Source organism: Heloderma suspectum, chromosome 1 (assembly GCF_057233095.1).
Source record: "Heloderma suspectum isolate Gila_16-S chromosome 1, 16-S_ref, whole genome shotgun sequence".
NCBI lineage: Eukaryota > Metazoa > Chordata > Lepidosauria > Squamata > Helodermatidae > Heloderma > Heloderma suspectum.
In genome coordinates, this window is record NC_139458.1 from 32,644,069 (window position 1) to 32,667,694 (window position 23,626).

Consider the following 23,626-nt stretch of genomic DNA (forward strand, 5'->3'; position numbering starts at 1 on the left):
ACCCTTCTCTCTGGCACATGCAAATTTCAGGAAGATTGGTGAAACCTTTTTGATTCATTAAGGTTAGAATGACCCACTTCCTGACATCCATTTAAATCACAGAACCCTTATTTCACTCACAGGCCTTAACTAAGGGCAGACTGATGTGCAACCTTAAATATAACTCAAGCCTGTTTGTCTCAACCATGGGAAATTTGGCATAGATATTCCACACTGTGAGAGCTATAAACTGGCCCCGAAGTTTTGTCAGATTTATGCTCTTTACAAATCAATGAAATTTCAGGGATTCTGGCCTTCCTCCTCTGGTGAAAATCCCATTCTGTATTTCATTGCTATATATTTCCTCCAGTATCAGGGGCAATATGCTTGGGAACATGAGTGGGAAGATGCGGTTCCTTTCATGTCCTGTTCGTGTGCTTCCTGTTAGCATGCGTGGCTGAATAACAGAGTCCACAATGTGAAGGCTTGGGAAAGCTTCTCCAGGAACCAACCTCCGCCCGCTTCTGCGTGGCCTCTGAGGCCGCGCGGAACAGCCCTGTCTTTTGTGCTCACAAGAGGAGCGTGGAGCGGCCGAAAAGGGCTGTGTCTGGGGGCGTTCCGGGGCGGGGAGAGCGCAAATGTCTGTATGATGCATCCAATGTGTCGTACAGCAGCAGCCTCCGCCACGCAGCCCTCCCGCGGCTAGACAGCCAAAACTGCAGGGCAGGAGGAGCGCAGAGGGAACGATCCCCTCCGTGCTTCTCCTGCCCTGCTCTGGATAGGGGGTCGACTGCAAGTTCAGAGGTGGCCGCGTATCTGGGCAGGATTGCACCCTAAATGTCTCATTTATGTTAATCATATAAGAAAGGCCAGGTCATATTGTGCCCAGTTAGCTCTCCTATTTGGAGCCCAGGCACTCACCCAGGACCTGTCCATGAGCACCGCAAGTGCCATTTTGCAAACAAGAAAAAAAAAATGGCAACCGTGAAATATGCTACATCCAGTCTTACACAAAATGGAGCCATGAATGGCCCATATACGCAAGATTACCGGCAAAAATGGCCCGTCTACACCTGTAATCTTGCACGTATGGGCGATTCACAGCCCCATTTTGCATAAGACTGGATGTGGGCATATTTCACATTCACCATTTTTTTGGAAAAATGGCACTCGGGGGGTCGCAGACAGGTCCTGGGTGGGTGCGGGCAGCTCAGAGATTGGGGGGGGGGAGTCAAGCAGGGGCTTGGCAGGCATAGCTTGGGGGCACAGATGGGGGGAAGTCCACTGGACTTCTGGACCCAGTCGACCACCTGCACCATCCCTACTCTCTATCTCTCTGTATGTGTGCCCAGTATGAGAAAGAGGTTAAGCCAGTCTTTCCCAACTTGGTCCCCTCCAAATGTCTGGACTATAACTCCCAAGATTCCTGAACATTGGTCACCCTGGCTGGAGCTGCTAGAAGTTCAAATCCACATCTTGAACGCATCAGGTTGGAAGGTGTGGGCCCAGGCTACTCAAACAAATCTTGATTATGTAGTAAACGTGGTCTATATTCAGTGCTTTGCGATGTAAAAAATAATTAAAATAATACTAAATTGTGTTTGCTGTTTTAAGTATCATCTTCTGTATGCTTCAATACATAAATTGTCCAAATGTCTGAAGACAGTGAGTGGATGGATGGGGAGGAACAAGCTGAAGCTGAACCCTGACAAGACCGAGGTACTTTTGGTGGGAGACAAGAGGAGGTTTGGGGATGTTGACCTGGTGTTGAATGGGGTATGGTTACCCTTGAAAGACCAGGACCGCAGCCTGGGGATCATCTTAGACTCCCAGCTGTCCATGAAGGATCAGGAGTCAGCTGTAAGCCGGACAACGCTGTACCAACTCCATCTGATATGGCGGCTGCGCCCCTTCCTTCCCGACCATCTGCTCCCATCGGTAGTACATGCCCTGGTCTCCTCTCGTTTAGACTACTGTAATGCGCTCTACGTGGGGTTACCCTTGAAGACGGTTCGGAAGCTGCAGCTGGTACAGAACGTGGTGGCTCGCCTGATTAAAGGCAGCCGCTGGCGAGATCACATCACTCCAGTGCTGAAGGAGTTGCACTGGTTACCAGTTGTTTTCCAGGCCAAATTCAAGGTGTTGGTTTTGATTTTTAAAACCCTATACAGTTCCGGTCCAGCCTATCTCAAGGAGCACCTCCAGCAACACCAGATAGGCCGCTCAACAAGATCAGCCTCGGATGGCCTTCTCTCTGTCTCATCAGCCAGGACAGCTAGGCTGGTGAGGATGAGGGAGAGGGCCTTCTCTGTGGTGGCCACCACTCTGTGGAACTCCCTCCCTAGGGAACTCCGCCATGCCCCCTCTTTAATGAGCTTCTGCCATGCATTAAAAACATGGTTGTTCAGGCAGGCATTTGGGGTGGGCTAGGGTAATTTTAGAAATGTGATGTTTTTAATGTTGAATTTTATTGTATAAACTGTTTTTATTGTTGTACATCACCTAGAGTGGCTGGGTGACTGGCCAGATGGGCGATTAATAAATTAAATAAATAAATAAATAAATAAATAAATAAATAAATAAATAAATAAATAAATGTGTTTGCATGTGTGTGTGTGTGGGAGGGTAATATTTTAAAAGGTAAAGGTGTCCCCAACCAGTCGTGTCTGACTCTAGGGTGCGGTGCTCATCCCCGTTTCTAAGCCGAAGAGCCAGCGCTGTCCAAAGACGCTTCCGTGGTCACGTGGCCAGCATGACTGAACACTGAGGTGCACGGAATGCTGTTACCTTTCCCGCCGAGGCGGTACCTATTTATCTACTTGCAATTTCTTGCTTTCAAACTGCTAGGTTGGCAGAAGCTGGGACTGAAGACAGGAGGTCACTCCGTCACGCAGCACTCAGGTCTCGAACTGCTGACCTGCTGACCTGCCGACCTTCCAGTCTGCAGTTCAGCGTCTTAACCACTAAGCCACCGTGGCCCCAAGGGTAATATTTATCAGCATATTATATGACACAAGTTGACTTTGTAGATGGATATTTAGTCCAAAACAGATGGAAAGCTTCATAGCTGAAGATGTAACTACTCCCAGTGCATTCGTCTCCTCTCGTCTAGACTACTGTAATGCGCTCTACGTGGGGTTACCCTTGAAGATGGTTCGGAACCTGCAGCTGGTGCAGAATTAAGGGTGTACGAAACCCCGCTTACCTGGCTCCGCCGGGTTCCGCTGTGGGGGGAGCGGCTCCATCCCTCCCCCCGGAATCCTCGAAAGCTGGCTGTGCTCCATGGTGGCTCCGCGGAGCAGCCGGCCAGGCCCAGGCCAGGGCCATCCACAGCCGGATTTCTGGCCGCGGAGGGCTCTGGGTGAGGGAAAAAAAAACGCGTAAGCAAATGGCAGCGGCTATGGCCACCGCCATTTGAATTCCTTATTTTTCTTCGTCTTAGTCTACGTAAATATTTATGTAGACTAAGACGAAGAAAAATAAGGAACGCAAATGGCGGCAGCTGTAGCCATCGCCATTTGCATATGCCTTTTTTTTTTACCCAGACGTTTTAGGCTATGTAAAACCTTACATAGCCTATCACATCTGGGTAAAAAAAAAAAAAAAAACGCGTATGCAAATGGCGACGGCTACAGCCGCCGCCATTTGCGTTCCTTATTTTTGTCTTTTTTTTTTTACAGAGATGTGACGTGAAAACTTACGTAGCCTATCACGTCTCTGTAAAAAAAAAAAAAAAAGACAAGACAAGACTGCAAATGGCGGCGGCGGCGGCCGGTCGGAAGACCAGCCGCCGCAGCAGCCGCCGCCAAAGCCACCGCTGGAGCCGCCACCACCCGGAACATCTGCCCCAGGTAAGTCTCATACTGGGGGGGGATCTGCGGGGGAGGCAGGCCATGCCGCCATGGAGTTCGGGGGGCCGAATGCACTGGCATTCGGCCTCACCGAGATCCGTGGCGGAATTCTCTGACATCCCTAAGCAGAATGCAGCGGCTCGCCTGATTAAAGGCAGCTGCTGGTGCGATCACATCACTCTGGTGCTGGAGGAGTTGCACTGGCTACCAGTTGTTTTCCGGGCCAAATTCAAGGTGTTGGTTTTGACCTTTAAAACCCTATATGGTTCCAGCCCAGCCTATCTCAAGGAGCGCCTCCAGCAACACCAGACAGGCCACTCAACAAGTAGGAGTGCACGAAAGCCACTTACCTGGTCTCGCAGCTTTTCGCGGTGGGGGGGAGGCGCTTCGCTGCTCTCCCCCCGAAGTTCAGGCCGGGGGGGGAGGCTTCCCGCCTTGCCCAGCTGAAATTCAGGCCGGGGGGGAGGCTTCCCACCTCGCCCGGATGAAATTCAGGCCGGGGAGGAGGCGCCTCGCCTCGCCCAGCCGCAAAATAAAAAGTTAAAAAAAAAACGCCCCCGTGATAGGCTACGTGACGATAAACATAGCCTATCACGGCTAGATCTGCAAAGTCAGCCATGATAGGCTATGTAAATCGTCACGTAGCCTATCACGGGTGACTTAAAAAAAAAAAAAAAGCGCGTACGCAAATGGCAGCCCCCATAGGGAGCCGCCATTCCCGTTCCTTATTTGGTCGCTGTAGTCTACGTAAATCTTTATGTAGACTACGGCGAAAATAAGGGCAACGCATATAACTTAATTATATAGAAATTATATAATTTCTCCCCGAAACTTCTTCGGGGGGCCGAACACTTTGGCGCTCGGCCCCCCGAAGTTTCGGGGAGAAATTCTCCGCCATCCCTATCAACAAGGTCAGCCTCGGATGGCCTTCCCTCTGTCCCATCAGCCAAGACAATGAAGCTGGTGAGGACAAGGGAGAGGGCCTTCTCTGTGGCTATTGTGCATCATCCAGAGTGGCGGGGTGACTTAATTTAGAAAAATTAGAAATTTATATAAATAGATATTAAAACTTCTGATTAACTATCCTAGAGCAATGGCAAAATTATACGTTGCTTCTGTTGCCAAGCAAGGTTATATAATCCAGCAAATTTTATTTTAAAAAACACACAGAGAAGGTCCCAGGTTCGATCCCTGGCATCTCCAGATAGGGCAGGTAAAAACATGAAGCACTGGAGAGCCGCTGCTATTCAGTGTAAACAATACCGGGCTGGATGGTCCAATGGTCTGACTCTGCATAAGGCAGCTTCCTATGTTCTTATGAACAAAGCTGTCATTCGGGTGGCGGGAGAGTAGGATTGCGTGGATTTTAATCTGAGCTAGAGAAGAATTTCAGGGGTTGCAATGCTCACCTGTTCTTTGAGGTCCACACTGGCTTTCCCAGTATTTCTAAATGAATAAACAACCAAGTGTTTGAAGGTTTTGTTACAATTGGAAAATTATGACCAAAAAAAATGAAAGAGCCAGAATTCCATGAAAGAAGCCCCTTAAATTCTGCCACATTTCTCTCCAAAATCCAGCCATGAGCTTGGACATTTCAGGTCACCACTGTCCTCCCCTTTATGACTTATATATTTGCTACAGTAGCCTGCCAGGTAATATATGTTGTATCGAGACAATGCCTTTGTTACTCCTAGTTGCCAAAATATTTTCGTCTGCCTTAAATATGTATTATTCTTCAACATACCTTTGAAGGTGATATAGTTCACAAGAACAAGTACAGTCCTTTGATCGAGGCCCTCAGCTACGTGGGCTATTTCTCCATCAGTTTTGTCTTGCAGATAATCATTCATCTGCTTCTGAGCCACTGTGGAATTGTTGAAGTTGCAATACAAGCTTTCAGCTTCATATAATGTTTTGATATCCTCTGAAAACTTAGGTAGTACTTCTGATGATTCTTCTATGAACAAGGCATTCCCGATAGTCACCTCTGTTTCAGTCCATATGGTTTCCTTTGGTTTGATATACGGACGATTGTGGAGGAGATGGTGAAATCCTTCATGTATCTCAATCTCCTCAATCTCTGACAGGTTGAAACCAAGTCCTTTGTAAATCTGGCTTTGTGTTTCAGATTTAGCACCCAGGGCTAGCATTGCAAATGCTGTGGAGATGCCCACTGGAGAAAAGAAAACATTTTTGTCACCTGCATCTGAAGCTATGTGCTTGTACAATCTGAATGCAAAGTCAGCATTGATGGGAGCAATCTTATGATAGTCTGTGGTCTTCTTTCCCTGATTGTCCAAAGGGGAGTTCTGATGTCCTTGGAGATGAAGACAATGGACTTGAAAACCAAGCAGTAAGAAAAGGTAAATGATGACCTTCATTGGGATTTCTAATTGTTCTGCCAAATAAATCCTGTAGAAGACACTGGAGAATCACTCTATTGATGATGATGATGATGATGATTATATTTATAAAAGGTAAAAGGTAAAGGTGTCCCCAACCAGTCGTGTCTGACTCTAGGGTGCGGTGCTCATCCCCATATCTAAGCCGAAGAGCCAGCGCTGTCCGAAGATACTTCTGTGGTTATGTGGCCGGCATGACTGAACACCGAGGTGCACGGAATGCTGTTACCTTTCCCGCTGAGGCGGTACCTATTTATCTACTTGCAATTTCTTGCTTTCGAACTGCTAGGTTGGCAGAAGCTGGGACTGAAGACAGGAGCTCACTCCGTCACGCAGCACTCGGGTCTCGAACTGCTGACCTGCCGACCTTCCAGTCTGCAGTTCAGCGTCTTAACCACTAAGCCACCACGGCCCCACATTATATTTATACCCCGCCTTTATCCCAGTACGGGGATACAATGTGGCTTACAAAAAACATATACAATTAAAACATATGAAAATATACAAAAGTTAAAAGAGTTGTTAACCTCTTCTGCACAACCCCATTTGAAGGGGTGAATTTATTCACAAGCTTAATCCATGGAAAATTAAAGGGATTTGTGTGGGACTGATGGATTGTGCCTTAGATCTATAGAATTCTGCACCATAACTAATTCACCTTTCTTTACATGGTGTAATAGGGAATTTTGGAATCTAGTTTCAGTATATTTTATACTGCATTGAAATTTCAATATATAATTGTTTATAAAACCGTGTTTTTCAATATTATAATTACTTTTAAGTAGTCACTGAATCTTTCTCTATGTGTTTGGATTTATTTTATTTTTTTCAGTTTCCCAATGTCCTACCATGTATTCTGAAAAAGTCATAATGACTGTGGCCCAAATTTTCATTTAAAAAAATAATGATCAAATCATTTTGTTTTTTTCATTTTTGAAATACGTGCACTTTTTTCCCATTGAGTAAAGTGTTTGCATACGTTTTTCAAAAGTACGGGAGGGGTTCTTTAGCAAATCACATTTTAAACTCAGAAATGTACGGACTTCAACCGCAGATTGTGTTCAGGGCCATGTCCAGTTCCTGGAGATGGGAATTGGGTACAGTCTGGTCAAAAACAAACTGAAACTAATTTCTGATACAGACCTATTTCAGACTTCTATGAAGAGCCCATCTATTTGCTCTCAGGCAGCTCCAGGTTTAACCCCTCATTCATTTTTGTGCACTAGCAGGAATGACGATGCATCTCAACAAGATTAGAATATCAATGCAGATCTTCCATTTACTGCAGTGGGATTTAAAATGCACCATTAATATGTCTCATTTTTAAGTATTTAGCCCTATACATGATTGAGCAAGAATTTCAAATGATAAGAATTTTAGGGGGGGAGGGAGTCTGCACTATTATGCTACTGTTTTGCACAGCAGAAGAGAAACTCACTGTCTGCCTCTGCTATGACCAAATGAAGTACGGTTCAGTATTAACATTGTCCTACACATTGCCCCTTTTGTGGAATACCCACGCTTCCCGCTTGGCTTTAAAGTGCTTTCCTGGGAATGGAAGATATTCCTGGCAAATATGTTCTGAGATACTGCATCCTGAATTTTGACTCATGCTGAATGGAACTGTGCATACAGCCTAACCGATAAATACCAAAGTAGAGAAGAATGTATATCATACATACAGAATCTCCAAAAGAATCCTAAGGTGTTCAGTTGGTCAGTCCTACCACTTCCCTAAATATTTATTTTTATTTATTTATTTCACTTATTTCTTTTCTATACTGCCCAATAGCCAAAGCTCTCTTGATGTACCAGAATTGTAAAATGGCCAGCATTCATTTTTAACTGTTAAGCAGAGCAAATCAAAGCTATCAGAGGGGAACAGAGAGTAAAATGTGATGCAACGGATTTGGAACTTTGCTCCAGAGAGGTTTGTCTGTAATTCTGGCACCAAGCAAAGACCTTTTAATTTTCCTGAACATGTTTAGATGAAATTTTAATCTGGCTGACTGTTTTTATACTTTTGTGACTTTTTGCTTATTTTATTTTATGTTTGTAAAGTGCCCTGGAAGTATGATTGAAGGGCGGGGGGGTATAGAAATATTTATAATCATATATATACACGTGTGTGTGTGTGTGTGTATACATATATATAAGTATATGTATGTGTGTGTGTGTGTGTGTGTGTGTGTGTATATATATATATTCTGCACTTTGCAGAATGGTATCAGCAGGCAAGTTAAGAGGCCATCTGAATGGTCCCTGTTCTTCACAGCGTGAGGGTGGTTCCACTTCTACTTGGATGGTCAGCTCCAGAAGGTGGTGTGTGGGGGAATACTGCTTGACCCTGTGGACTCTCCACCATGGGATTCCCCAGGGGTCCGTTCTGTCCCCTATGCTACTTAAAATCTACATGAAACCATTAAGTGTGGTCATCTGGAGTTTTGGACTGTGCTGCCATCATTATGCTGATGACATGCAACTCTTCCTTTTCCTTTTTCCTTTTCATCTTCATCAGGTGAGGCTGTGGATGTGCTAGATCGTTGCCTGGCTGCAACTGGACTGGATGAGGGCTAATAAATTGGAATTCAATCCAGACAAGCTGAGATACTGTTAGTGGGTGGGTCTTCTGACTGGAGGGAGGGAGGCCTGCTATTGGGTGACCTGTTCTGGATGGCATTGCACTCCCCCTAAAGGAGCAGGTTTGTAGCTTGGAGGTTCTCCTGGAGCCATCTTTGTCACTTGAGGCTCAGGTGGCCTCAGTGACATGGACTGCCTTCAACCAATTTTGGCTGGCAGCCTAGCTATGCCCCTCTCTGGACAGGGATACCATGGCTTCAGTAGTCTATGCTCTGGTAACCTCCAAGTTAGATTATTGCAATGTGTTCTATATGGAGTAGACCATCCAAGCAGGAGAGAAACCACTGCAATGCACTACCTCCCACTCCCAACTCAGACAATTGTGACCTAGGGATGTACGAAAGGGACTTATCTTGTCCTGCAGCTTTTTTCGCGGTGGGGGGGAGGCGCTTCGCTTCTCCCCCCGAAGTTCATGCGAGGGGGGGTGTCTTCCCGCCTCGCCCGGCCGAAATTCAGGCCGGGGAGAAGCGCCCCGTCTCCCCGGCCGCGAACTTCAAAAGAAAAGTAAAAAAAAAAGAGAAAAGCCCCGTGATAGGCTACGTAATGATTTACGTAGCCTATCACGGCTAGATCTGCAAAGTCAGCCGTGATGGGCTACGTTAATCATCACGTAGCCTATCACGGGTGACTTTGCAAATCTAGCCGTGATAGGCTACGTTAATCGTTACGTAGCCTATCACAGGGGCGTTTTTGTTTTGTTTTTTACTTTTCTTGTAATGGCGGCGGCAGCAGCCGGTCGAAAGACCGGCTGCCGCCCCCGTCCCTGACGAAGGCCTGCCGAACCGCTGCCAGGACCCGCCGCCGGGAGCCACATTCGTAAAAGGTAAGTCCCATCCTGGGGGGGGGCGGGGGGCAGGGGGTGGAGAATTTCTCCCCGAACCTTTGGAGGACCGAATGCATTGGAACTCGGCCCCCCGAAGTTTCAGGGAGAAATTCTCCCCCATCCCTACAATTGTCCCAGAAGGATTCCATGGTCGATGGTGTCGAAAGCCGCTGAGAGATCAAGGAGAATCAACAAGGCCACACTCCCCCTGTCTCTCTCCTGACATAAGTAGGTCATTGCACAGGGCAACCGAGGCTGTTTCCATGCCAAAACCTGGCCTGGATCCTGACTGGAATGGATCCCGGTAATTAGTCTCATCCAAGAGTATCCACCCTCTCAGAGATCTTGCCCAGGAAAGGCACACGTCATTGGCATAAAATTATTAAGATGTTCAGGGTTCAAGGACAGTTTCTTCAGGAGTGGTCTCACTACTGCCATTTTCAGGCTGCCCAGGACCACTATCACAAGGAGGCATTAACCACCGCCCTGGTCCAGTGTCTCATTGCATCCACTAGGAGTTTTTTTCCAGCTACACTCAAGCTTTCTCCTGTTTGGCTTCATCACTCTCAGCTCTGGAGTATACCACAGAGGAGCAGAAGGGCCAATCTACACTTATGTTTTTCTGCTTCCAATAAGGTTTCACCGCTCGTCTTCACACTACGCAGGACCCGCCCCAAATTGGGACTGGAATTTCCCACTTCCCTGCTCCTGCTTTCAATACCCTGATATCCCGGTATTTCCCATTCATGTGCTCTGCTCTTCTGTGTTCATTACCTTATAAGGTCATAGTCCCCTCCCAGGCCTGTCCATATATGGCGGTGTTTATATTTCCCTCCTGTCCAATCACAGCTCTAGATGCCCCCATCTGGTCTTCCGGCTACTGATAGCATAGCTTCCTTAGCACTGCAAGTTTTATCACCTACCAGCAGAGGGCTGGATGTGCCAGCTCTTGTCTGATCTGGGAAGCTCAGCCGGGTCAGCCCTGGTCCGAATTTTGGATGGGCAACTGCCTGGGAATCAGGCTTCCTGCACTGAGCAGGGGGTTGTTCTCTCCCTTCAAATGACACTAACTTTTACCTCCTTCTATCCCCTGCTTTTTTTGGGGGGGTTGTTTTTAAATTAAGGATCACCACTGAGTGCCTTTACACACGCTGCCTTCCCCCACCCTTCCCCGCCATTCTCCTGGTAGCTTAACTGGCGCTGTAATGTTTTCTCATGGCCCCAATCCTGGGCACTCACTTACTCAGGAGTAAGCCACATTGAACTCAATGGAACTTACTACTGAGTTGACATAAGATCACCCTGTAAGTGATCTTTAAAAAAAAATAAAAAAATAAGGCATTATCTTCAAATCTTCAGATCTTCAAATCTTCAAAGAATAGTGGCTTCTCCAGTCTGATTTCCCCACACACAAGCATACATTTTTTCACTGGGCAGTCTTCGAAGACGCAAGCAGCAGCGCCCCCCCCGACCTGAGCGTCTCTTGCCTCTGCGTTTCTCAATCAGAGGGAGAAGAGGGTAAAACTCCTCCTTGTGATGAAGGGAGACACCTCTGATCCCCCACCCCACCAAGCTCAGAAGCAATGTCCTCTTTCGTTCCAGAGCACCCTATGGGGCTCAATGGGGCTTACTCAAGGCTTGCAGACTTACAGGGTTATCTTATGTCTACTCAGTAGTAAGTTCCATTGAGAGCAATGTGGCTTACTGTGAGTGCCCAGGATTGGGGCCTCAAGAAAACATTACAGCGCCAGTTAAGCTACTGGGAGAATGGGGGGGAAGGGTGGGGGAAGCCAGTGTGTGTACAGGCACTTAGTTGTGATCCTTAATTTTTTTTATAAAAAAGCCAAAGCAGGGGATAGACGGAGGTAAAAGTTAGTGTCATTTGAAGGGATTGAACGACCCCCTGCTCATTGCAGGAAGCCTGATTCCCAAGTGGTCGCCCATCCAAAATTTTGACCACAGCCAACCTGGCTGAGCTTCCAAGATCAGACAAGAGCATGCGCCTCCAGCTGTTTCCTTGCTGGTGATAAAGTTTTGAGTGCTGAGGAAAGTATGCAATGTCATCTCATGGTCTTCGAAGCTGCTCAGCTTTGAAGCTTCAAAGATGCTAGCAGCCCCCCCCCCCCAAGCTGGGTGCCATCGCCACTGCCCCTTTTCCTTGCACTGGCTGCAAAGGCCTGGCGTGGGGAAAAGAGCATTGGCAGGCAACCCCTAGCCTCTCACCCTGGCCTCGAGCAGGTGTGGGGGGGAGAAGAAGATAGGTGTCTCCTTCCCTCCACCCCCACCTGCTGCAGCGGTGGCAGCAAGGGACAAGCTCTCACCGGGCTTCAAGCCCCAACAGGATGCTCGTGCCATCCCTACACACATACACACACACACACACACAGAGGGATAGAGGAAGAGAGGGACGGTGGGCAGGGAATCAGCAGAAACCGGAAGAGTTTCTGCTCCTCTAATGAGAGCTGCCATCTTTAAGAGCAGGAAAACAGCACAGCTCTCAAGTGTGAACCGAGCTCACACATTCGATCAAGAACCACAATGGGGAAAATGGGTGAGTGTGCATAATCATGTTTCAATGCGAGTGTGTTTAACCGAACAGGACCCTGACTTCGGTGCGATGGCGGGCGCAATGTAGATCGGCCCTGACTTGGGCTCGAAAAAGTAGCTAAAACCCAAAGGTTTTAGTCAACTTGGAACTTGACCACCAGGAGGAAAATAAAAAGTTATTTATTTATTTATTTATTAAATTTATTAATCGCCCATCTGACTGGTCACCCAGCCACTCTGGGCGATGTACAACCCACCATAAACAATTTAAAACAATAAAATTTTACCATAATTTTTTTAAAAAAAATACCCTAACCCACCCCAAATGCACAAAGAGTCACAGGAATCAGAAAGAAAGCTGCAGAAGATGAAGCCCATCATGAGAGTGAGTGGCTGGGTAACCTGGGAGCCAGCAAGTATGAGTAAGAATCTCTCTGTTGTGGATTCTTCTATCCCATAGGAGCATAACAGTATATACTATCGGGAAAGGGAGGTCTGGATGCCAGACCCTCACTTCCAATCATGCTGCTGTTGGCCAAAAACATGAGAGTCATTCATTCATTCATTTACATTTTGCTTTGCAAGGTCACATTCTGGCCCCTTTGGAGAAGAGCAAACAACCACTGTATAGAGTTCCAGTGCAATGCCCCATGGGAGAAGTGTGAGTGTACTTTCAGACAATGTATTCTATTTCCTAACATGGGACGGAAGCCTGAGTCAAGGGCAGTGGAAAATGTAGGGATGGCGGAGAATTCCGCCACAGATTTCAGTGAGGTTTTCACATCCGCCCCCGAAACCAGTGGTGGAACGGCCTCCCACCCCCCGCCACTCCACGGAATCCCCCCCGGGATGAAGCTTACCTGGGGCGGATGTTCTGCCGGCGGCGGCTCTGGCGGTGGCTACAGTGGCGGCAGCTCTTCTCTCAGCTGGCTGCTGCAGCTGCAAATGGCAGCTGCCGTAGTGGCCACCATTTGCATCCTGCCACGCTCCTGTGATAGGCTACGTAAGTATTTACGTAGCCTATCACGGGAAAGAGCAGGGGCGCAAACGGAAGCTGCTACACCGTTTCCGCCACTGCTCTTTCCGTAATAGGCTACATAAGTATTTACGTAGCCTACCACGGTAAAGGCAGCCACGCAAATGGCGGCCACTACGCCATTTGCGTAGCTGCCTTTACCATGATAGGCTACATAAATACTTACGTAGCCTATCACAGAAAGAGCAGTAGCGCAAACGGCATAGCGGCCGCTGTTTCCGCCCCCGCTCTTTGCCTATCACGGCAGCCTCGCAGGACACAAATGGCGGCCGTTACAGCAGCCACCATTTGCGGCTGCAGCAGCCAGCCGTGGCCGGAACTCTGGCTGCGCACGGCCCTGGCCGGCAGCTCCACAGAGCTGCCGCGGAGCAGAGCCGGCCCAGGGAGGATTCCGGGGGGAAGGACGAAGTTCCTCTCCCCCACTGTGAATCAAAGCTGCGAAAAGGTAAGTGACTTTCGTACATCCCTAGGAAAATGGTGGAGCTTTGATGCATTCTCTCACTATTTTCAATAGAAAATGCTGGTGTAGGCCCCAGATCTCGATTAGGTCCATAGTGGGTGGGAAAGGATTAAAGCTCCCCTACCCAACGTTAATCGTCATGTAGCCTATCACGGGTGACTTAAAAAAAAAAAAAGCGCGTATGCAAATGGCGGCCCCCATAGGGAGCCGCCATTCGCATTCCTTATTTGGTCGCTGTAGTCTACGTAAATCTTTACGTAGACTACGGCGAAAATAAGGGCAACGCTATTTGCGTTGCCCTTATTTTTGCCGTAGTCTACGTAATCTTTACATAGACTACAGCGACCAAATAAGGAATGCAAATGGCGGCTCCCTATGAGGGCCGCCATTTGCGTACGCGCTTTTTTTTTTTTAAGTCACCCGTAACAGGCTACGTGACGATTTACGTAGCCTATCACGGCTGACTTTGCAAATCTAGCCGTGATAGGCTACGTTAATCATCACATAGCCTATCACGGGGGCGTTGTTGTTTTTTTTACTTTTATTGGAATGGCGGCAGCGGCAGCAGCCGGTCGAAAGACCGGCTGCCGCCTCTGCCCCTGTCGAAGACCTGCTGAACCGCCACCGGGACCCGCTGCCGGGAGGGACATTCGGGAAAGGTGAGTCCCATCCCGGGGGGGGGCGGGGGGGCCGAGAATTTCTCCCCGAAACTACTTCGGGGGGCCGAATATGTTGGCACTCGGCCCCCCGAAGTTTCGGGGAGAAATTCTCCCCCATCCCTTGGGAAAACACCTTTGTAATGCAGTGCACTGGTGACCACAAGCGGCGAGAAGAAGACACAGCATGAATAACAGAAAAGGTCATTCACATAACTCTCGGATATGTCAAAACATCCTGTAGAGCAAAAACCAAAACAGCAAGAACGTGAAAATCTCTCTCTATGGAATATTAGTTGGGGTGGGGGGACGTATTATGAACTAGCTCTCTTTTGAGTGAACAGTACTGACTCCATTTTGTGACACAGGTGTCATAACTCAGGTGTCTTGATCCCCAGCTTCAGCAAAGGTGAGAGAAAGGCACAGGAATGGGGTTGAGCATGATCATGTAAGACTAGATCCAGTTGCTACTCAACTTCCTAACATGCATTCTTCCCCATGGCCCCTTTCCATCCTGTGGGCTTCCAGATGTGTGTTTGTGAGGTAAACATGGACCTGGAACCCTGGCAGAGGCATGTGTAGAAAAACAGTTCATTGGAATGTCAAGGAAAAAACAAACTTGTGGGGAAATGGCTATGCAAGGAACTAACTTTGCAAAGCTAACGTTACATGCCGCTGTGAGATAACATCTAGTTTAGCTTTTTGTTACTCAGCTTTAAAAAAAAAACAGCCATTCCTGATGAGAATCCCTTATTTTAAACTAATTTGTTTTACTAATTCCAATCTCAAGTATACTTCTTGAGAGGTTGAGGCTTTTTTGAAAAAATGTATATTTCTCTCTGCTGTGGTATTTTAACTAGCGATGGGCGAATTTACCCCAACAGACATGGTAATTTGCCCCTCAATTTACGAATTCCTCCATCCAAACTCAGAAGGAACTTCTTCATTATTCTGAGATCTCGTTGTGGATTCACACATTATTGTGCATGCATGTCAACAACGTGCATCTTGGGAACTATAGTATGGTGTCATGTTCTCCTCTCCACTTGGTTCTTTTCATGTGGCCTGCCATTTACACTACGATTGGTATGGCACTGCTGGATTCACTGTGAGTGGTTGCAGTGTGAGTAGGAGCTGTGGAGGAGGCACCGGATCTCTTCCCCACCCACCAGCCACCCCGGGCTGCACCCTTATCCTCCCAATATCCACGGATTCTTTTTCTATTATCCCCTCACAGTGCCACCTATATGTACTCAGGTCTAAAGTAAACTTTTACTTACCAAAGAAGAAAAAGAATCAGTCCATTTCTAGAGAGAAATGCTTCTTTTGGATAGCTGGGTAGAGAAAGGAAACCAAGCCACAAGTGAAAAAAAGAACACTGAGGGTAAAATCTAATGGAGCCCTTACGCCCCACCAATTCTTTTCCGCCCTGCCAATTCCCTTCTGCAAGCGGTAGATCCCACCAATTGCATTGAGCAAGGAGGACCCACCACTTTCACAAGGGGGATTTACGTATAATACATTTACGTATAATACAGCGAAAATAAGGGGAACGCAAATAGCGTAGACGCTAAGTTATTTGCGTTCCCCTTATTTTCGCCGTACCCTATGTAAATGTTTACGTAGACTAGACGTGCCAAAATAACGAACGCAAATGGCGGCGCCCATGGGCGCCGCCATTTGTGTTCGCGCGGGGGTTTTTGTTTTGTTTTTTACTCAGCCGTGATCTTTACGTGGCCTATCATGTTTTTTTCTTGTTTTTTTTACTGGAAATGGCGGCCACTGCCACCGAACCACCACCGTAGCCGCCGTCGCCAGGAGGATTCGCCCAAGGTAAGTCCCGTCCCGGGGGGGGCAGACCATTTCGCCACCAATTTCGGGGGGCCGAATGCACTGGCATTCAGCCTCCCCAAGATTCATGGTGAAATTCTCTGACATCCCTACTTTATGTAGCCTATCACGAATGGGGGGGGGAAACAGACTGCAAATGGCGGCGGCGGCAGCCGGTCGGAAGACCAGCCCCCGCCGCCCCCGAAGCCGCCGCTGGAGCCGCCACCGACCGGAACATCCACCCCAGGTAAGTCTCGTCCCGGGGAGGATCCGGGGGTGGGGGTGGCAGGCCGTTCCGCCACAGAGTTCAGGGGGCCGAATGTACTGGCATTCGGCCTCACAGAGATCCGTGGCAGAATTCTCTGACATCCCTAGAAATGCTTATTTCTGGAAGGAGGCAGGTCAGTGGAGCTCCTTATGTTCCCACTCATTTCAGGTTGCCCCAGAAGTGTTAAATCACTGTTGTGGAAGCCTTGGGAGCTGCTTCTACAATGCAATCAGTGGGTTGCACCCACCCTTTGGAAAACCCTTCCCCGCACAGTTCGAGAGGCAGAAAATATGGCATGTCTCAAACGCCTCCTAAAACCGCACCTTTTCACCCAGGCTTTCCTAGGGATGGACAGAACACTTACCTTCCATTCCATTCTGTTTCTGCTGGGGGGGGGAGGCGCTCCATCCCTCCCCCCAGAATCATCAACGGGGGTGGGAGGCGATCTGGTCCTCCCCCCCGGAATCCTGCCTGGCTGGCTCCACTCCGCAGACCAGCCGCAGAGCTGCCGGCCGGCTGCCTGCAGCCAGACATCCGGCCGCCCACAACTGGACATCCGGCCGCTGCGCAGCCCTGAAGGGACACAAATGGCGGCTGTCATAGCCGCCGCCATTTGCGTCCCTGTATTTAGCCGTTATAGGCTACGTAAATATTTACGTAGCCTATCACGGCAGGGGGGAAAAGCCCAGCGTACGCAAATAGTGGCAGCTACCACCATTTGCGTACGCTGGGTTTTTTTCCCCCTGTCATGATAGTCTACGTAAATACTTACGTAGCCTATCACAGCCTCCACAGGGAGGCACATGGCGTCCTTGCCTTAGCCGTGATAGGCTACATAAGTATTTACACAGCCTATCATGGCTGTGAAGAGGAAGCGAATGGCGACTGCAGGACGGCCACCATTCGCAAAGCAGCGTGGATGGGAGCAGGTAAGTGCTCCATTTCACGCACCTTTTGTGCGTTGGGGTGGCAGGGACTTTGTCTCGCACACCTTTCGTGGGTTGGGGGGTGTGGGGGCTTCATTCCGCGATGGATTTCGGGGGGCCAAATGCACTTGCATTCGGCCTCACTGAGATCCATCATGGAATTCTCTGACATCCCTAGGCTTTCCCTGGGTTGTAACTGCTGTTTCTGGGCACTCACTTACTCAGAACTAAGCCACATTGATCTCAATGGAACTTACTACAGAGTAGACATAAGATCACCCTGTAATTCTGCAAGCATTGAGTAAGCCCCACTGAGCCCCATAGGGTGCTCTGGAACAAAAGAGGATATTGCTTCTGAGCTTGGTGGGGTGGGGGATCAGAGGTGTCTCCCTTCATCACAGGGAGGCATTTTACCCTCTTCTCCCTCCGATTGCAAAATGCAGAGGCAAGAGGTGCTCAGGTCGGGGGGGGGGGCACTGCTGCTTGTGTCTTCAAAGACTGCCCAGTGAAAAAATGTATGCTTGTGTGTGGGGAAATCAGAGTGGAGAAACCACTATTCTTCAAAGATTTGAAGATTTGAAGATCTGAAGATTTGAAGATAATGCCTTAATTTATTTTTTTTTTAAGATCACTTACAGGGTGATCTTATGTCAATTCAGTAGTAAGTTCCATTGAGTTCAATGTGGCTTACTCCCGAGTAAGGGAGTGCCCAGGATTGGGTCCATGAGAAAACATTACAGCACCAGTTAAGCTACCAGGAGAATGGCGGGGAAGGGTGGGGGAAGGCAGCGTGTGTAAAGGCACTCAGTGGTGATCTTTAATTTAAAAACAAAAAAAAAAAACCCAAAGCAGGGAATAGAAGGAGGTAAAAGTTAGTGTCATTTGAAGGGAGAGGACAACCCCCTGCTCAGTGCAGGAAGCCTGATTCCCAGGCAGTTGCCCATCCAAAATTCAGACCAGGGCTGACCCGGCTGAGTTTCCCAGAACAGACAAGAGCTAGCACCTCCACTCCTCTGCTGGTAGGTGATAAAATTTGCAGTGCTAAGGAAGCTATGCTATCAGTAGCCGGAAGACCAGATGGGGGCATCTAGAGCTGTGATTGGACAGGAGGGAAATATAAACACCGCCATATATGGACAGGCCTGGGAGGGGACTATGACCTTATAAGGTAATGAACACAGAAGAGCAGAGCACATGAATGGGAAATACCGGGATATCAGGGTATTGAAAGCAGGAGCAGGGAAGTGGGAAATTCCAGTCCCAATTTGGGGCGGGTCCTGCGTAGTGTGAAGACGAGCGGTGAAACCTTATTGGAAGCAGAAAAACGTAAGTGTAGATTGGCCCTTCTGCTCCTCTGTGGTATAATCCAGAGCTGAGAGTGATGAAGCCAAACAGGAGAAAACTTGAGTGTAGATGCACTCCTAGTGGATGCAATCAGACACTGGACCAGGTTTTGGCATGGAAACAGCCTTGGTTGCCCTGTGCGATGACCTACTTATGTCAGGAGAGAGAAAGGGGGAGTGTGGCCTTGATCTCTCGGCGGCTTTCAACACCATCGACCATGGAATCCTTCTGGGACAATTGTCTGAGTTGGGAGTGGGAGGTAGTGCATTGCAGTGGTTTCTCTCCTGCTTGGATGGCCTACTCCATATAGAACACATATAGAACACATTGCAATAATCTAACTTGGAGGTTACCAGAGCATAGACTACTGAAGCCATGGTATCCCTGTCCAGATAGGGGCATAGCTAGGCTGCCAGCCAAAATTGGTTGAAGGCAGTCTATGTCACTGAGGCCACCTGAACCTCAAGTGACAAAGATGGTTCCAGGAGAACCTCCAAGCTACAAACCTGCTCCTTCAGGGGGAGTGCAATGCCATCCAGAACAGGTCGCCCAATAACAGGCCTCCCTCCCTTAAAATTTCAGCCAGATTAAAATTTCATCTAAACATGTTCAGGAAAATTAAAAGGTCTTTACTTGGTGCTAAAATTAGAGACAAACCTCTCTGGAACAAAGTTCCAAATCTGTTGCATCACATTTTACTAGGGATGTCAGAGAATTCTGCGATGGATCTTGGTGAGGCCGAACGCCAGTGCATTCGGCCCCCCAAAGTCCATCGCGGAATGAAGCCCCCACCCCCCAAACCCACAAAAGGCGCACGGGATGAAGTCCCCGCCGCCGCAACCTACAAAAGGCGTGCAAAATGGAGCACTTACCTGCTCCCGTCTGTGCAGCTTTGCGAATGGCAGCCGTCCTGCGACCGCCATTCACTTCCTCTTCATAGCCGTGATAGGCTATGTAAATACTTACATAGCTAATCACTGCTAACGCAGGGATGCCATTTGCGTCCCTGCAGAGGCCGTGATAGGCTACGTAAATACTTATGTAAACACCTGCTGCCGTCTGCACTGCTTTGCGAATGGCGGCCATCCTGCAGCCGCCATTCACTTCCTCTTCATAGCCGTGATAGGCTACGTAAATACTTATGTAGCCTATCACGGCTAACGCAAGGATGCCATTTGCGTCCCTGCGGAGGCCGTGATAGGCTACGTAAATACGTAGCCTATCACAGCCTCTGCAGAGACGCAAATGGCATCCCTGCATTAGCAGTAAAAGTATTTACGTAGCCTATCACGGCTATGAAGAGGAAACAAATGGCATCCCTGCATTAGCGGTGATAGGCTACGTAAATACTTACGTAGCCTATCACGGCCTCCGCGGGATGCAAATGGCATCCCTGCGTTAGCTGTGATAGGCTACGTAAGTATTTACGTAGCCTATCACGGCTATGAAGAGGAAGTGAATGGCGGCCACAGGACGGCCGCCATTTGCAAAGCAGTGCAGACGGGAGCAGGTAAGTGCTCTGTTTCGCACGTCTTTTGTAGGTTGGGGGCGGCGGGGCTTCGTTCTGTGACAGATTTCGGAATTCTCTGATATCCCTAGTAAAATGTGATGAACAGATTTGGAACTTTGCTCCAGAGAGGTTTGTCTCTAATTTTAACACCAAGCAAAGACCTTTTAATTTTCCAGAACATGTTTAGATGAAATTTTAATCTGGCTGACTGTTTAGCCATGATAGGCTAAATAAATACGTACGTAGCCTATCACGGCGGGGGGGGGGGGAACAGTGAACGCAAATGGCGGTGGCTACCGCCATTTGCATACGCTGGGTTTTTTTCCCCCTGCCGTGATAGGCTATGTAAATATTTATGTAGCCTATCACGGCTAAATACAAGGACGCAAATGGTGGCATCTACGACAGCCGCCATTTGCGTCCCTGCAGGGCTGCCCAGCGGCCGGATGTCTGGCTGCGGGCGGCCGGAGCCTGCCAGCAGCTCTGCAGCTTGCCCACGGAGCGGAGCCGGCCAGGCAGGATTCCGGGGGGGAGGACCGGATCGCCTCCCCCTCCATCGAGGATTCCGGGGGGAGGGACGGAGCACCTCCCCCCCAGCGGAAACAGAACGGAATGGAAGGTAAGTGTTCTGTCCATCCCTACATTTTATTCTCTGTTCCCCTCTGATAGCTTTGATTTGCTCTGTTTAACAGTTAAAAATGAATGCTGGCCATTTTACAATTCTGGTACATCAAGAGAGCTTCGGCTATTGGGCAGTATAGAAAAGAAATAAGTGAAATAAATAAATAAAAATAAATATTTAGGGACGTGGTAGCACTGATCAACTGAACACCTTAGGACTCTTTTGGTGATTCTGTATGTATGATATACATTCTTCTCTACTGTGGTATTTATCGGTTAGGCCGTATGCACAGTTCCATTCAGCATGAGTCAAAATTCAGGATGCAGTATCTCAGAACATATTTGCCGGGAATATCTTCCATTCCCAGGAAAGCACTTTAAAGCCAAGTGGGAAGCGTGGGTATTCCACAAAAGGGGCAATGTGTGGGACAATGTTAATACTGAACCGTACTTCATTTGGTCATAGAAGAGGCAGACAGTGAGTTTCTCTTCTGCTGTACAAAACAATAGCATAATAGTGCAGACTCCCCCCCACCACCAAATTCTTGTCATTTGAAATTCTTGCTCAATCATGTATAGGGCTAAATACTTAAAAATGAGACATATTAATGGTGCATTTTAAATTCCAGATCTGCATTGATATTCTAATCTTGTTGAGATGCATCGTCATTCCTGCTAGTGCACAAAAATGAATGAGGGGTTAACTCTGGAGCTGCCTGAGAGCAAATAGATGGCCTCTTCATAGAGTATTGATCAGTAGTCGAACTGATCAATATGATTGAAGTATTGATCATATGACTATGATTGAAGTATTGATCAGTATCAACCTGATCAATACTTCGATTTCCCAACAATACAATATTCTGATGAGGACACCACAATAACAAAGAGAGAAGGAAAAAGAGAGGAAAAAAAAGAAAAGGGAGGAGAAAAGGAAGTGAAGAAAAAAGAACATTCTTTCCCTTTCCCTTTCCCTCCCCCTCTCCCTCTCTCCCCCCCTTAAGGAATTGAATTTAACCTCCAATACCCCCCAGAATCCGATGCCATTCTATTTTAAAAACTGTATCTGTAACCTTAACAATGTGGCAAATTCTTAAAGTGATGGGAGTACCAGACCACCTTACCTGTCTCCTGAGAAACCTGTACAAGGCTCAAGAAGCAACAGTAAGAACCAGACATGGAACAACCGATTGGTTCAAAATTGGGAAAGGAGTACGACAAGGCTGCATATTGTCACCCTGCTTATTTAACTTATATGCAGAGTACATCATGAGAAATGCCGGGTTGGATGAATCAGAGGTCGGAATTAAGATTGCTGGGAGAATTATCAACAACCTCCGATATGCAGACGATACCACCCTAATGGCAGAAAGCGAAGAGGATCTAAAGAGCCTCTTGTTGAGGGTGAAAGAGGAGAGTGCAAAAACTGGTTTGAAACTCAACATTAAAAAAACTAAGATCATGGCATCTGGCCCCATCACTTCCTGGCATATAGAAGGGGAAGAAATGGAAGCAGTGACAGATTTTACTTTCTTGGGTTCCAAGATCACCGCAGACGGTGACTGTAGCCATGAAATTAAAAGACGCTTGCTCCTTGGGAGGAAAGCTATGGCCAACCTAGACAGCATAGTAAGAAGCAGAGACATCACCTTGCCGACAAAGGTCCGTCTAATCAAAGCTATGGTTTTCCCAGTAGTAATGTATGGCTGTGAGAGCTGGACTATAAGGAAGGCTGAGCGCCGAAGAATTGATGCTTTCGAACTGTGGTGCTGGAGAAGACTCTTACGAGTGCCCTGGACTGCAAGATGGTCAAATCAGTCCATCCTAAAGGAAATCAACCCTGAGTGCTCATTGGAAGGACAGATAATGAAGCTGAAGCTCCAATATTTTGGCCACCTAATGCGAAGAGAAAACTCCCTGGAAAAGACCCTGATGCTGGGAAAGACTGAAGGCAAAAGGAGAATGGGACGGCAGAGGATGAGATGGCTAGATAGCATCACGGATGCAATGAATATGAACTTGAGCACGCTCCGGGAGAGAGCGCAGGACAGGAAGGCCTGGCGTGCTATGGTCCATGGGGTCACGAAGAGTCGGACACGACTGAACGACTGAACAACAACAACAACAACAAACAACCTTACATTTCTATATCAAAGTTTCAGTTTGTTTTTGACCAGACTTTACCCAGTTCGGATCTTCAGGAACCAAACATGGCCCTGAACGCAATCTGCAGTTGAAGTCCGTACATTTCTGAGTTTGAAATGTGATTTGCTAAAGAAAAAAACCCGTACTTTTGAAAAACGCATACAAACACTTTACTCAATGGGAGAAAAATGCACGTATTTCAAAAATGAAAAAAACAAAACAAAACAAAGCAAATCTCACAATTTGGACACAAGTCAGAACTGACTTTTGAGGTGCAGTTTAGAGAAGGATGACAGTCTTGAGTTTTGCTGATTCCCACATCCCTAGTCTCAAATTAATATTAAATAATTTTCCAATGCTGAAAATGATTTGATCATTATTTTTTTAAATGAAAATTTGGGCCACGTTCATTACGACTTTTTCAGAATATATGGTAGGACGTTGGGAAACTGAAAATAGAATAAATCCAAACACATATATTAAGATTCAGTGACTACTTAAAAGTAATTATAATATTGAAAAACACAGTTTTATAAACAATTATATATCAAAATTTCAATGCAGTATAAAATATACTGAAACTAGATT

General features: G+C 47.5%; 1 protein-coding gene across 1 annotated transcript in view; it reads right to left on the minus strand.

Annotated features, from left to right (window-relative positions):
- The window catches only part of LOC146357074 (alpha-1-antitrypsin-like), a 62,111-nt gene that overhangs the window by 14,522 nt on the left and 23,963 nt on the right, over window positions 1-23,626 (minus strand). The window contains exons 2-3 of the mRNA XM_084839841.1: window positions 15,675-15,728; window positions 5,575-6,242 (exon numbers count right to left, since the gene is read on the minus strand). Of these exons, the coding sequence (XP_084695967.1) occupies window positions 5,575-6,211 (637 nt within the window). The 5' untranslated portion in view covers window positions 6,212-6,242; window positions 15,675-15,728. The remainder of the gene's footprint in view (window positions 1-5,574; window positions 6,243-15,674; window positions 15,729-23,626) is intronic.